Source organism: Centruroides vittatus, unplaced genomic scaffold (assembly GCF_030686945.1).
Source record: "Centruroides vittatus isolate TY-2023 unplaced genomic scaffold, ASM3068694v2 contig_970, whole genome shotgun sequence".
NCBI lineage: Eukaryota > Metazoa > Arthropoda > Arachnida > Scorpiones > Buthidae > Centruroides > Centruroides vittatus.
The window spans coordinates 1,906,545-1,922,725 of record NW_027122643.1 but is presented as its reverse complement, the minus strand read 5'-3'; the positions used below and the strand labels follow the sequence as shown (position 1 = coordinate 1,922,725).

General features: G+C 22.6%; 1 protein-coding gene across 1 annotated transcript in view; it reads right to left on the bottom strand.

The window, feature by feature from the left end:
• Positions 1 to 16,181, bottom strand: part of LOC136985466 (cell adhesion molecule Dscam1-like) — a 112,306-nt gene that overhangs the window by 77,861 nt on the left and 18,264 nt on the right. Inside the window, exon 4 of the mRNA XM_067282755.1 lies at positions 8,883 to 9,032. Within this exon, the coding sequence (XP_067138856.1) occupies positions 8,883 to 9,032 (150 nt within the window). The remainder of the gene's footprint in view (positions 1 to 8,882; positions 9,033 to 16,181) is intronic.

The window sequence follows — 16,181 nt, the reverse complement described above, 5'->3', positions numbered from 1 at the left end:
TAACTTATTACATAATATGAAAAGATGGTCCAAGACTTTAAAAGAGACAGTAACGGCAAAAAAAGTGACAGAGACAACCTTCCTGCATAAAAACAGTAGTAAGATCTAAGCCACAATATATCAAGTAAATCCTTCCATCACTCAATAGCATCCTTTCTGTCAGCTATCTGGATTGAAAAAACGGATGTTATCTTCCCTGACAGAATGATATCTGAAAATTCAATATTTCTGATCGAATATTTCAAAATATACTTTATGTCACATCAGGTAAAAAAATATTTTTTTATCAACATTTTTAAAAAAAAGCATAAAATCATTTAGAGAGATAAGTTTCTCTTTTAATTTCAAATAGAAATTTTGGGTCATATTATCAACTATAATTTAATATTACAGGTAATAAACTTAATAAATAACACTATAAATTAAAAATCACAAACTAGAAAAGAATTGTTCTCCATGTATAACAACTATAAATTCTCAAGATGTTATAAAAATAATTTATATCAACCTCTTCTATATCTCCAGATGATGTTCGATAGTAGTAAAATAATATTCATATCATAAAGGTTTATCTTGTGTAAAATTAATAATTTAGATGCGAAACTTCGTAAAATATCTTTAGAAAAATATTTAAATCAAAAGAGAAAATTTAAATAACAGCTACAAGTTGACAAAACAAGAATTTCATTTGTATTTTGAATTAATAATATAAATTTTAGTAAAAGTGCAGTCAAATTTGTTGCCTTCTCGTAAACTTGATTATGTATTAAATTTTATAGATACTGCTTTTGTTTTTGTTGAATTTTAAACAAGATGCATAATCAATATTGAATACTTAGAATTCCTCTGAAGATTTTGATACCTTTCTTGCTAGGATACATTTAATAAGGCATTTTATCAAAAGAGAAAACACGAAGAGTTATATTGCTGCACAACTAGAAGTAATTCTTTGTACATCTTAAGAATCCTGTATAAATGGAAAGATAAAATTAACTAATTCTACTAACTTTACAGTTTCTAAGCTTAGTTAATGAGAAATTGTTCCGAATATAGAAACTAGATTGCTTTGAACATTCTTATCTGTTGCCTCAGTACATTCGGTCAATGGAAATTAATCCTTAGAGGTTAAAGTATTTTTGTTTTACTTCAATTTTTGATATACAAAATTAATTAACAAAGTACAAAAAGTTAATCCTTCACAAAATCTTTTTTTCCACTATATCTTTATTGAAATTAATATATAAATTAGAAATTACAAAAGACTGAAAAATATTTAGAAATTCTATTAGCAAGTAAATAATATATAAGCTTCTTAAAGTATATTTGCTAAATTGTGATTAATACCTTTTATAGAAAATAGATTTTAATCCATTAAGAGATAGATACTTTCCATTTCATCTTCATTAAAATTTTACCGTAATTCAACTTCATTCAGCTTAACTTAGAATAAATGCTGAGTAGACGGATTATTCATTCATTTATTCCAGTACCATATCTTCATTAATTAAATTTATGCTTTCATCTATATTTACTTAAAAATAATTAAAAATGCAAAAAGTTTTCTTCAAATTGCGTTTTCTCCTCTTAATGATCAATATCAGTCATCATTTTCAGAAAGATTAAACAATTAGCGTATTTATATACATATATATTTTGTTACATTTATTGAAAATTTATTAATCTGTCAGATGCATTTGCATTCGAATTTATATTTTTACAAAAACAAACTTACTTAAAATCCTTGTTTTATTAATTTCATCAGATTTTATCATTAATTTCTATTAATTTATCATCGCTTATAATATCATCATCATTCTCATTATCTTTTAAATTAAGTCTTTTTTAATATCGTACACATATTTAATTATATATTTTCAATGAAATTAGATCTAGAATCATACAAAAAACTTAATTGTCAAGAAGAAAAACAAATTATTTAAATATATAAAGGTGAAACATATATTTCTGTATCAAGCACTTTTTCATGTAATTCTAAAATTTTAACTTATGATTTTTATAATATTTTTGATCCTGATTGTGTCTATTTTTTCAAGTTTTTTTTACTCTTTCTGTCTTGAGATACTAAGAGAATGTATATTTATTTCGAACTATATCTTTTAACTTTATTACATTACACAAATTGAAGTGTCTTCATACCAAAATTAATTCGATGTTTTGTGTATAATACTGCATTTTTACAAATCGACTATATTTGATAATGCCGTATTTTACGTCATATCAGAAGCGACTTTTATATTAAAAGAAGACTCAAAAATTGCCTTGAGTCTTATATATGAAAATTTCGATCGCCCATATGCTAATGAATTCTCCAAACGGCTTTCAGTAGGCTACAGGTAACCTCTGTCTAGCCCAACTCTAATTAAACACCAACATTTTTATTCAAAACATATTATTATAATACTTTATTGCTACAGCTAGGCAGCTTTTCCATGTATTCATGTTGAATATTTTAATGATAAATTTTAATTGTAAATGACTTTTTCTAAACTCTTCTCTTTTCCTGATAAATAAAAGCGTACATTCTAGTTTTATTTTCACTACAGTACATTAAAAATATAATTTGAGTACCATAGACATGGGATGGCTTAAATACCAAATATTACTAAAGAGAAAGCAATAAATATTAAATAATCGAATAAAATTTATATAATCAAAAAATTTTCTGTAGTATATTGATTGTACTAAAATTAATATAAGTATTAAGTACTTATAAATACTAATTTCCTAATAAAATATAAATATTATAAGTACAATTTCACCAGTTTTGTTGAGCACTCTATTATCGTTTTTTTTTTATTAGAGGATAAAAAATTAATATACATATAATACAAATTAAGGACTGAAATAAGAATAGGACCTATATAACAAAAATAAGTATTAAAATGTAAACAGTTACGAATTTCATGAAATAATTTATACATTATATTGATAAAAAAAAGGTAACATTTAATCTTCAAAACTAAAAATTTTTTATAGGGCCATTCAAGAGAACTTTATTGAACAGATTTTGGTATTTCTCTCGAGTTAACTTTTCAAAGAAGGTTATGATTAAATCTGATAAATGCCACGAATCTTAGAAAGAATCTAGACTGGGTTGTGAGTTATCTGAAAAAGTCCTTTTGAGTTACTGCCATGGATGTCACCTGGCAGCAACAACAACAAATTCATACTGTCACTAATTTATGTTGTTATTACTAGGCCTATTTAAATGAGTATATTATTAACATATTTTATAATAACTTGTTTAAACGAAAAAGTGGCATTGCTGCACACTATTTAAGTATATAAAATTATTAATGCGAGTTTATCAATAACAAACTTATTGTAAAGGTTAAATCATCTGCAATTTATTCTTTAACTACTTTCGGAATTATTTTTAAAACTTCTTTAAATTAACTCAATTGGTAAGGCTATTCAATCACCTTACATCAAGTGTCTCTACCACATCACAAATCAGATTTTTATCTTTATTCACATTAAAACTTTCTGCTTTGAATTAACTGAGAAGAAATTCTTCAGAACAGAACTAAGTTCTAAAGTATGCAATTAGGCTAAAGGTTATTATTAATAATTATGGTAAATATTTATCGTTTTGAACGAGTGTTAAATTAACACTGTTAATTTAATAAGGTATTTTTTATTTATTATATAGCCTAAACATTTATAAATGAGATCAAACGGATAAGGCACAGTAAACGTGATAAGTAAAATTTTCCACTCTATCTAGCATTGTCATAATAATGGAATATAATTTTCAATAAGTTTAAATAGTTACATGTTTAAAAAAATAAATTTAATATTAATGGTAAAATATAGTAAACAGAAAAGCATCTGAGAATTTTTAACTTTTTAAATATTCACTATTAATGTATGATAATTTTATTCTATATAAAAGGACCATTCTTTCCAACAAATCATTTCTTGAATTCTTTAAAGTACAAAACATAAACTTACATAAACGTAGGAAATTCAAATATTTCTCGGAAGTTTGACCAATAAAGTATTTCTTTGGATATCTTTTTTGTTAAAATAAAACAATTGAATATTGAAAACTTACAACAGTCTAAACTTTAGATTGTTGAAAACTTATAAAAGTCGTGAGGTTTCTGAATCGAAAATAATAAAATGCTGGAAACGTACAACAGAAAAAGTATGATTTTATTTAAAAACCAGTATCTTTAAAATAAACATGATTCTTTTAGATATAGTTGATAAAATAAACTGGTCAAGAGATTCTCCACAGAAAAACAGATTATAGAATATTTTGAGTCAAGAAAAATATTATGACGAATATCACATATTACATTTTATTAATATATATATATATAACAATTAATGCAATGTAATATACGATGCTCATCATAATATTTTTCTCGAGTAAAAATAATCTATAATTTTTTTTTGTGAAGCATCTGACCACTCTTCTTTATTAACTTTTCAATCAACTTTATCAATCTTTAATCTTATTAATTATTCGTTTAACCGTAAATTTTGAAAAAAAAATACTCATATCGTTTTAAATTTTATTAAGTTTTCTAAAAATTAATTATTTTATATGAAATTGAAGAGTTTAAAATTAAATAAAACTAACAATGCTATTATTTTGCACATTTTTATAATGTATTAATTTTGTCTGTCAAAAAATTGAATCATTCAAATTTATTACGTGTGTCTGTGCATTACGATAAAAATTTTAAATTAATTTTTATAATAATTAGTATAATTTTAATATTGTATGTTTATTGAATGTTTAAAACACAATATAATTATTTTGTATAGAAATTTGGCATTCAGAATTCTGTTTATTTAAGTTTTAAAAAAAAATGTACCGTTTTCCTTAAAGACCAGATATAATTCAGATCTATAGATCTTGAAAAGTAATCTATAATTCTGCATTTTTACATTTCAGATAGCAATCTTCCAAATGTGCTTTGAAGACAGACGTAAAGGTAAATTATTACTCTACATTCTATAAAAGATTCTAACATACAGTTGGAGGAGCTGATTTCTACATCTTGCCAACTTACTGTGGTTTTCTTGATATCAGTCAATACGATCATTTTTATACTTTCCCATTACATTGCTTCCTACATAATAACCCTTTTTCCGTATATTTTAAAGATAAAAACAAGTCTTTTTCTCTCCGTATAAGTGTTTTTAGTAAACCTGATTCTATTGAATCCTAACTTCATCCTGAAAGAAAACATGCTCCAGCTGATGTTATATGAACTTATTTATTCCTTACATTCATTAAATGAATATTTATTTTAATTAAAAAATCTAACTTAATAGAAAAATTATTTTAAGATTTATTTTAAAGTTCTTAGTTTTAATTGTCGTAGTTTTGCAATATTTAAGAAGAAAATTGACTACAATGTTAATATTTTAGCTTGTTAATTTGAGGCTTATAGATCGAATTGACAATGTTTTTGGTTAGGTTTGTATTTTACATGTATTTTTCTGTTTTAGAAGTGTATTCGATGGATGGGTTTCAATGGTATATACGTTTACATGAGTTTGTTTTCATATTTTTATAAAAATTTAAATTCGTAATTACAAAATACCATTCAATTTACCTCGAATAACATTACAGTATGTATAATTTATAGAATTTCGCACTTCATATAAAAAAAAATAAATAATTATAAAATTTTGATAATTACTTTGTAAATATTGCGTTTATTGAATGCTTTTATATTGTTTATAGAAATATAAATATAAATATTATTCAATAATTTTTATGATTAAATTTGAAATTATTATTACATGAAATCGCAAAATTTATTTAATATGATTTTTAATATTAAATTCAGTGGTAAATAATTTTAATTTATTCATTACATTAAATTTAATAATTTTATTCTTTTTAAATTTTTGAAATAAAATGATTTAATTTAACATGCCATATTTATTTATTATTAATATTAAATATGGGTTACATTGTATTAATATTTATGAATTTAATAAAAAATTAAACATTTTAAATCTATTAAACTGAATTCTAAATATGTATTTACTTTATTAATTATATATTTTATTATTTATTTATTTTACATTATTCTCATTTATAATTTTATTTATTTATTTATTTTATAAGAATAAATATATAGACCTATATATATATATATATATTTATATATATATTTATAAAATTTAAGCTTGTATAAAGCCGTAGCTATGAATTCATATGTTTCGCGTCAGTGTCAAAAAAGGATTTTTTTTATATATATATTTACAAAGAAAAGTAGGAATTTAGTGACAAATCTGACTTCAAAAAAATTCTGTTTTATAATATGAAAGGTAAACTTATCAATCATTCTAAAACAGACAAAAGACAGATTTAGGCCATGAAATGCCAATAGTGATAATGCATTTTTTAAAGTGTCATGCACAGAATGATGAAATTTCAATTACGTAAATGGATGTATCTATATTTATGGATAGTTACCAAATAATGAAAATTCTAAAATAGAAAAACAAAGTAAAAATAGTTTTATATATCATTCTAAGAAAAGTTTCGTCGTAAACAAATTTATAGTTTATATATTCTATATTTAAAAACACACAATTACCGATTATAAAATGAAGTAAACTTCTATATAAATGAATAAATTAATTTTAAAAATCTTATTTTTAATACTTACTTCATTCGTTAATTATTCTTAATTATGAATTGTTAAATTAATCAATAGAAAGTAAGCAACAGCTAAGAACTCTGATTCTTTAAATTACCTGTGGTGTAGTTATTAAATTTTATATTTTTCGCATGATTGATTGCTATCATTAAATAAACGCAGGATAATATTTTTAAAAAAAGGAAAAAGTTCACGGGTATTTACGCATTTATTTTCATAAATTTAAACATCTTCGGTTTAAATTTGTGAACTTTTTTTATATACTTCAATTTATTGGACAATCTTTTTTATGGTTTGTTCATTAAACGTATTTACCACATCAACATGAAAATACCTATAAGCATCGTTCTGTTCTCATTTGTTATCTGCACAAACAAGTTTCCACTAACTATGTAGATTCTTTCAAAGTTTTAACACGGTTACTAATAGGAAAACATTTGTAATTTTTTTTTTAATGATTAATATTTGACCATTTTAAGACACAAATTTATCGCATATCAAATAAAGTAGGTTTATTAATGTGCCTTGTAAATAAATTGTTTTAAAACATGTAAACTCAAACAAAAAATACTGAAGACAAATTTTCGCACATAATGAAAGAACAACCCACGGTCATACAAAAGATATAAAAGATTCTGTGAAATCTTTAAGGCCTTTCGTATGATCAGTAGATTTTTGATATATATTGTTATAAATGTTAAGATATTATAAATATTCCTTTTATATTTTTTATTAAATATAATTGAATTCAATATACTACATTTTTCAAAAACATTTCTCTTGCTTATTCTGTATACTTAGTTAAAATTAGACTTGAGAATAATAATTACACCTTTTCAATTTAGAAATTTAATTTATAAAATTTCGCTTAATTTTAATTAATTTCATAAATCGGTACACTAAACATATACAATTTTTATTTTGAAAAATGTATTCTATATAACTTAAGATGTTAATAAACACATCTATTTATGATATGCGCCGTTGATTTTAACTAGATGTCTCTTATTTTGTAAATTTTGTAGTAAACAAGAATTATTTATTCACTTAATGTAAACGAGATGAAGTTACCAAAAGATTATTTTCTTTAATTTTTAAAGGTAACTTTTACGGTACAAACTTGTCATACAGTCTACTTAACTGTATTATTAAACTGGCATTTAAAACAGGAATAAATTTTTAAAAAACAAATGAATTTTAATAATTTAAAAAGAGAAATTACTAAGATGCCATTCTTAATAATATTTTAGAATATTTATCACGAAAGAATTATATATATACCCGTAAGGAAACGAGTATGAGATATGCAAGAGATAATAGGGTACATTTTAAATTTAGTTTAATAAATCTTTTATAAGTAAAAATGAAAGTTTCTAACTTCTCATTTTCTTTTTATTTTTTCAGTTCGTAGTTATTAAAACTGTCACTCATCATTGTATTGTTTTAAATTGACTTTATGCTTTTCTTAGCTAGATCCGGACAAAGTCGACTGCTTTAAACGAAAACGACGTTTATATCTAATCACAATGTGACAGGTATTATACAGAATGACAACTCAATCTTAAGTTAAAAAATTTCATAAAAAACTCGATATAAAAATGTTGACAGCTAAGCTGATTACATATCAAATGGAAGAATCCATCTTTGTTTAATGCGGTTGGAGGCATTAAAATATGACATTCACTTAATACTACATTATTAAATTTAAATCACATTTTAAACATGCGGTAATAATTATTACGAAGAAAGACTGATATGCTTTACTTTTTAATTAACTGTATGAATATTTTTTTAAAAATATCTTATAAAGTATTCTTGTTTAAAAACTTGGTACTTACATTAAATAAGAAAGTTTTCTGTAGTAGAATCAAAAAAATTTGTATATTTAAAACTATTTATATAATTAGTTCATTATTAAAAATATAGAAAAGTAATTTATATTAACAAGAAGATTAATTATTTGAAAAATTTTAACGATTAAATAGTTTTTTGAGAATAATTTAATAGAAATTAGGCCTAATAGAGTGTAATTTTTTTAAAATAATTAAAAATTTTAATTATATTTTTTTTAAAAATAAGAATTATCTACTATGAAGATGTATTACATCAATAAATAAATCGCCTTTAAAGTCGTTATTATTTATACTTAGAGTATTGATACTACATAGAATTATACTGCAATTTAAAAATTTGTATATATATATAAGAAATAACATAGATATTTACCTGTTACTATTAGTTGTCCGGTGGTAGAACTTTTCTTGTCTTCACCAGAAAGGATGTTTCGAATATTACATTCATATTTCTTTAAACTGTCAGCTCTGTCAGCATTCCTGATGTGTAGTTCGCCATCATGTATCATAAGATATTTTGTATCTTCGTATCGAGAATTTAATATTTTAAAAATATAATTTAATTTAGGATGAAAATAAAATCAATTTCAATTAATATTAAACTAGCAAGTTAAATTTAAATAACCAATATATTAATTAATTATAAAATATTGTTTAAACACGTTTAATCAAGGAAAATTGTTTAAAGATGTTATCATTAAACATAATAAAATAATTATATACAAGAAAGATATATTAAATATTTATAAAACAAATGAAATTTCCTTCATTTATTTACAAATTGAAAGATTTATTTAGAGATAAGTTGATTGCTTTATGTATTATTAAATATTTATAATTGAAACGAAGATTTATTGATTTGTTTATAGATATTAAAAGGATCGTTATATGATAATACAAGCAATTGTATTATTTATTTATATCTGTTATTAAAAATTTAATTTAAAATTAGCTATCAAGAGAGACATTAGTTCAAGTTTTAAATTAAAAAAAAATTAAATAATAATTCAATTTGAGTCAAATATTCGCCCAAAGAAGATTAGGAAAAGCAGAAATTTAAGAAACAAAATTGCTCTTAAAGTTTTAATCAAATTTTTGATATCAGAACATTCCATTTAGGAATACAACAAATGTTATTAGTAAAGAAAAATAAAAATCTAAATATTAGTAAAATATTTTTATACTTTATGCATTTTATAAATATTTTATCTTAAGTTTATCTTAAAGTGGAAAATAAAAAAGCAAAAGATATAAAACCCCTGAGGATCTAAGTTCTAAATTTTGAATGATGATAGAGATGCTAATGCATTTCTCGAATCCTTTAAACATGTTTTTAAGCTTAAGATCCAACCTGTAGTACTATACCTTATTGATTTTTCTAACCTTTGCATACATTAATAATTGAGAATCATGCTAATTAAACTTGTTAAATTAAGCGTTATCTGATTTTTATGTACATTTTAAAGTTTTTAGCCGCGAAAGAAAAAAACTCCACATAAATTTTGCTTTGTTTTTTAGTAAATCATTGAAGCGGAAAAGTTTATTTTTTATCAAATATGTATCTTTTAAAAATTGTTATATCCATTAGTTTTCGAGTCTGAAGAAGTTTAAAGCTCGTGATCACTGAATTGTAAGAGATTTCTGCCTGTTACTGATTTTCAAGAGTCCCCTTCAAGAAAGTTGCACGTTGAATTTATAATAGCTAACGATTTTATGAGAATTATTTTCTAATTCTGAATAACATTCTATCTCGATTTTCGTGAGTAACCAAAATTTTATACATTAAATAGTCCTACGCTTAATTAAACTGATGTTGCATTACGGAAATCAAAGAAATTTCTTTTCAAATTACTTAACAATAATATGTTAAATCATTTATTTTTCAATTTTGTTTTACAATTATGTGTAACCCTACATTAAACTATTAAGAAGTAAATGATTTACTTAAATTTACGTTAGAAACCAAAAGTTCCTGAGTGATATTTTTCTTCGTCGTCTTTTTTTTTATACATTTATACAGGTAATATGAGATTTTTATGATAGTTTTTGAGAAAAAAATTGAAAATGCATAAAGCAAAAGAGAGAAGAAGAATTTTGAAATAGATTATGTTTCAATCTTGAATTTGTTAGATGTAGAATTATTATTTTTTTCCTGCACGAACTTTATAAATCCGTAAGGGATGAAAATAATTGCATGTTTGATGTTTAGACTTGAACTGAGTTTTGAAAGTTAATGTTCAAACGACTTTTATATAACTAAAATTAATGTTTTCCGATCGATAAATAATAAAATTCTCCCATTTGTGGGGTAAGTCATTTATACTAAGAGAGAAATAATAGATTTATATTTAAATTACAGTAAAAATATAATTTTAATTTAAAAAAAGTCACTAATGTACATGATAGAAATTTAGAAAATCATTTATTTATAGAATAAAACTTAAACCAATAGATGAAGAAAGAACATAATGAACGATTAAACTAACCATTGAAGATACAGGTATTTACCAAATTTTCAGAAGTATATATTATGAAATATATTTACATTTAATGAATACTAAAACATAGCTATACGATAATACAAAAATTCTTGGAAGGAAGTAGAATATAATATATTACCAGCCATTTTTCTTCAGTTTTCTATCACAAAACTTAAAAAAGAAAAAAAAATAATATAAAAGTGATAAATTTCAAAAATATTTATAACTTGAGCTTTATAGTGTAAATAAATTATCTTTATCTATTTTTTTAAAATTATTACATATATAAATAAAGTTATTATAAAATTTAATACAACGTAATGAATTTAAATTATAATACATTAAATTTCAATTGTATGAAAAATATCAATTATTTTTTCAATTACTGATAGAAATGAAAAATATAATTTAACGTAGCGCACTTTAATAAAAATTGATTTATAATATATATAAACATTTTGATTATTATTATTTTTTTATTATATATTTTCTCGTATATATTTATTATAAAAATATTTGTATTACTTTCACTTCAGGAAGCTTGTGTAGTTAAAAGATTTTCATTGTTGCTGAAGCTATGGGAAATTGTATATTTTGGGAAAAAAACAAAATAAAATAATAGGATACCGGTAATCCACTTTAACCTATACGACTCGAGATCAAATTTCGATTAGCTAGCAATCAAGCAAGATGAAAGAACATGAAAAAGGGCGATCGAATCTATTGATGCAGTTTTTCCATTTGTTCAGAAATGTAACACCATTTCCGTTAAAATAAAATTTGTAAGGTAACGTATTATTTTTGAAAAATGAAAAATAGTTATTATTTGTCATTTTTCAGATCGTATCGATTGATAATTTTTTCCATACATTTTTGAATAATATCGTAACAGCTTCATTATTTTAACAAAGTATCACAAACTAAAAAGATAATAATAATAAATTACAGATAAATTCGTAAATCATGTTTAATAAATTTTAATTTTGTTTTATTATTTTGAAATATTTACAGCATGTAATATCAAATATTTTTTTAGTTGGAAAGAAATTATTTAAATGTCTTAATAAACAACTCTTTTCCTTTATCTATTTATTATAAGGGCTTATCAAGAAGTAAAAAATGAACTCTGGAGAATAGAAAAATAGTTTTAAGAATATATATATATATTATAAATGGGAAAAATGATAATTTGAAAATCTCGAAAATGTCGGTAATTTCATATCATAAAATAATAAATTTTATTTTCTATTTTAACGAGGATTCTTTTATCACATACAAAATGCTTTGTAATATTTTATGAGTACAGTAAAACATAAATTCTCTGAATGTAATTTTAAATGGAATAAATTTTAAATCCTTACACTTCTGTATAGTTTTTGATAAAAACCTGTTGTGTTTGCTTGTCATTTATTTATTTCACAATTCATGAAGAACGTAATAAAACTGCATTTGAATGAAAAATTATAGCGATAAATTTCTTCTCTTATATATTTTATGCAGTTTAACTTTTCGTGGTGTTTTGTTATTCAAAATACTACCTCTATGTTTATTAACGTCAAAATGTTATCTATCATATGTTAGTTCCGTCCGTGTAAAAAAGCAATAGTTTTCAGCTGATTAAAATTTATTATAATGTAAATTTAAATAAATATTCGTTTATTTTGTAAAATTCTGTGAATTTAAATTATATTATTAAAATAATTTAATATAAATAATATATATAATTAACATTAGTTGCTGTAATAATTTATAATTTTTTTTTCAAATATATGGAGTTATAATTTGAAATTTTTATTGTCTGATTTTGGAAAACCTTTTTTTCTCATCATAGACTTTATATTCAGTTTCAAACAACACAAGTGAAATATATATTACACGATTTATAACAACGGAAATTTACTTAGCTTTAAATAATTAAATATGCTTCGAAATCCACATAATTTTTGTCTATTCTAGACAAAGACTATATGGAATTTGTCTACTAAGTAATATACCTATACTTAGCCTTAAATAATACTATAAAGAAACTGTCGATAACAGCGAATTTTAATCTTATTCAAATGTTCTGTTAATTTGCCATCAATAATGGCATCGTTATTAACACTGGAACATAATTTCCCGTATAGTTGTTTAATATTAACATGTAAATATGCATATATTTAAGATGAAGTACAGCTGTTTATCTTTAACTATTAGTATAATTATACTGTTCACTCTTTTAAAAAGTTTATATTTTTAAGAATCAAATGCAATTAAGCAACTGTATTGAAAAAGAATTCTTCTTATTTGAAAAACCCCTTTGTTCAACATTATGTTTATTTTCATAATATATTCTCTTAGAAGTCAAATTTACTTTTAGCTGTCTGTATAACGAAATTTATTTTTAAAAAACAAATAAATAAGTAAGGAATTGGATTAAACTTTATACATCAGACAGTACTTTTAAGCGTTGAAGTGTTGACATATATCAGATGTATTTTAATTAAAATAACGAACATTCAATTTATACACCTCCTTATCTGACACAAAATATCAAAGTACTGTATGTCTCACGGTTTAAATTCAATAGCATTATTAAAAAAATGATAATCCTATTAAATTCTATAAAATATTATCTTCAATTCAGAATAATGTAAAGTGTATGGCATCTTCTGCAATATCCTTTAACATTTTGTGCCATATAAAGATATTGCCGATCATTAAAATAACAAGAAATTGAATTTAATATAGTTTCAAGTCATACTTGTATAATACTACAGTAGAGCGTCGATAAGTGGAACCAATTGGGGACTGGGGTCCTTCCAGTTAATGATTTGTTCCAGTTTCCGACTTTGTACGAAAAAATACATTAACCTGTCCGATGTTCAAATTTTTCTCCGTTGCGTATCGCTTCCTGTTGAATTTTTCTCCGTTGCGTGTCGCTTCGCGTTGAATTTTCGTCGATTTTAAGCCTAACGAAAATTTTTATAATAATCATCGAGGCTATCGTATCGTTAAAAATTATTTCTGCATTTTGTACAAACAAAATAAATATATTAAAGAATATAAAAAACATGAAAATTATACTTTAGAAGTAAATTTAGTATCAAAAACATTCGATTCAGCACGACACAGTCCGACTGAAAATCGTTCCACTTTCCGGCCATTCCACTTACCGACGTTCCACTTATCGACTCTCTACTGTATTATAATAATAATAATAATTGCATTTTTTTTAATGGTAAATAAAATTTAAAAAATTGATTAATATTTATATTTTAAAATTGTGTATAAATTTTCATTTTTATAGAAAATTAGAAAATCTTTATTCAGATATATACAGAATTATTATAAATATAAATTAAGTCTCCTTTATTATTATTAATTAATTCTCTTAAGTTCACACTTTTGAATAACTCAGACGAATAACTGCATAAATTAATTTCCAATTTAAATGATTTAAAACTTTCCTAGTTTGTAACCATACAAGATATATATTTTTTAAAATCTATCATAATAAATGGTAATTATATATTACAACTATAATAATTCACAGTTTTCAGACATTTAATTATAATCTTTACAATAACTAATTCATAATTAGAGAAAAAAATCAATTTACAGAAAAAGAAGATCTTTTCGCTAATTAAAAAAATAGGATATTTAAATTTTTAAAAAAGCTTAGTGACATTTTTTCTAATTTTTTGCCATTAATTACTATAATTATTTATTCGATATTATGTATAATGAAAATCAAACTTAGTAGGAAAATAATTAAAAGTTTTAGTGATACAATTTTTTAATATATTATATAAATGATATTTATATAACTTAAAATGAAATTAATAAAGTGGTCTTCTATATTAAGCATGAGAATAATCAACATCAAAGCATTTTTTTTTAATTAAAAACTTTCTTTAAAGTCTTTAAAATCTGATCTTCTTGTCAATAAAACAAAATGATTTTTTATAATTATTAAAATTATTAAAAATTAATAGTATTTTATTCGAATATAATTGCTTAAGGGCTACTTTTATGACGTATCTTAATGAATGCGTTTTTTAAAAATAAATTGGCAATTAAAAATGGAGGCAACCACATCAGAGCTTATTAAGAATACTTGTAAAATTAAAAAAAAATAATAATAATTTTCTGAATTTTACTTTATTCTTTAAATTTCTACAAAATTCAACTAATGAGATCGAATAACATGCTTGATGAATTTTTTCGTTTATCTTTTCAAGTGTGAAATTAAATCTTCAAATTCTTGTTAAACTTAAACTTTAAAACTTGTAAAATTTTGGAAATTTGAAATTGATTATTAAAATAAATTTTATCAATTTGATTAATTTTGAAGAATATGTATTGGAATAAAAAGAACCAACAAACAGTAAAAATTATTGACATGTACAGTACATCAAAATGCAGAAACGATAATGAATGGTGGTTACAAGTAATTATGCATAAAGGTTTATGTTTGTCTAATAGAGTTTTATGAGATACTTTTCTAAAATTTCTAAATGATATTTTTCATTTTTGATGTAGAGTATCCTGTTTTATCAAATATTCGTAATTGTCAGAAAACTTTAAAGAATATTTTAAAAATGTTTTGAAATACAAAAATATGTCATTATAAATTTTTCGTTTTTCCATCATTATCTTTCTCACTTTAAATATCTAACTAAGTTCTTTAGAACTGACAAATGGGAAAAAATCTAGCTCACTACTACAGTATTTTAGCATTGTCAGCAGAACAGAGATTGAATCATATTAATTTTTATAAATTCCTTTTGAGGTTTGAGATTTATCTCATTTCTTCTAACATTTTCATCAAATCATAACTTTTCTGAACTATACTCTAATATAATTTAACACAGTATATAACAAATTATATGTTTATAATTATGGCAAAGGTCTATTTTAAAAATCTAACTGATTTTATAAATGTCATTATTATTTAAGGTTAATAAATATCATTTTTTCGCGATTTATTATTATTAGCCTTTATGGAAATACATTTTTAGAAAAATTTATTTATTACCGTTATTAATTAAAAGAAATTTAAGAATAAAAATTTAAGAATAAAAATTTAAGAAAAATTATTATAAAGAAGATTTCTGCTGTCGTTAACTTTCTTTAATATAAACTTGTATGTTAAATCTTTCTTATTAGTCTTCATAAATGTAGTTCAACGAAAATTTATTTGCATGTAA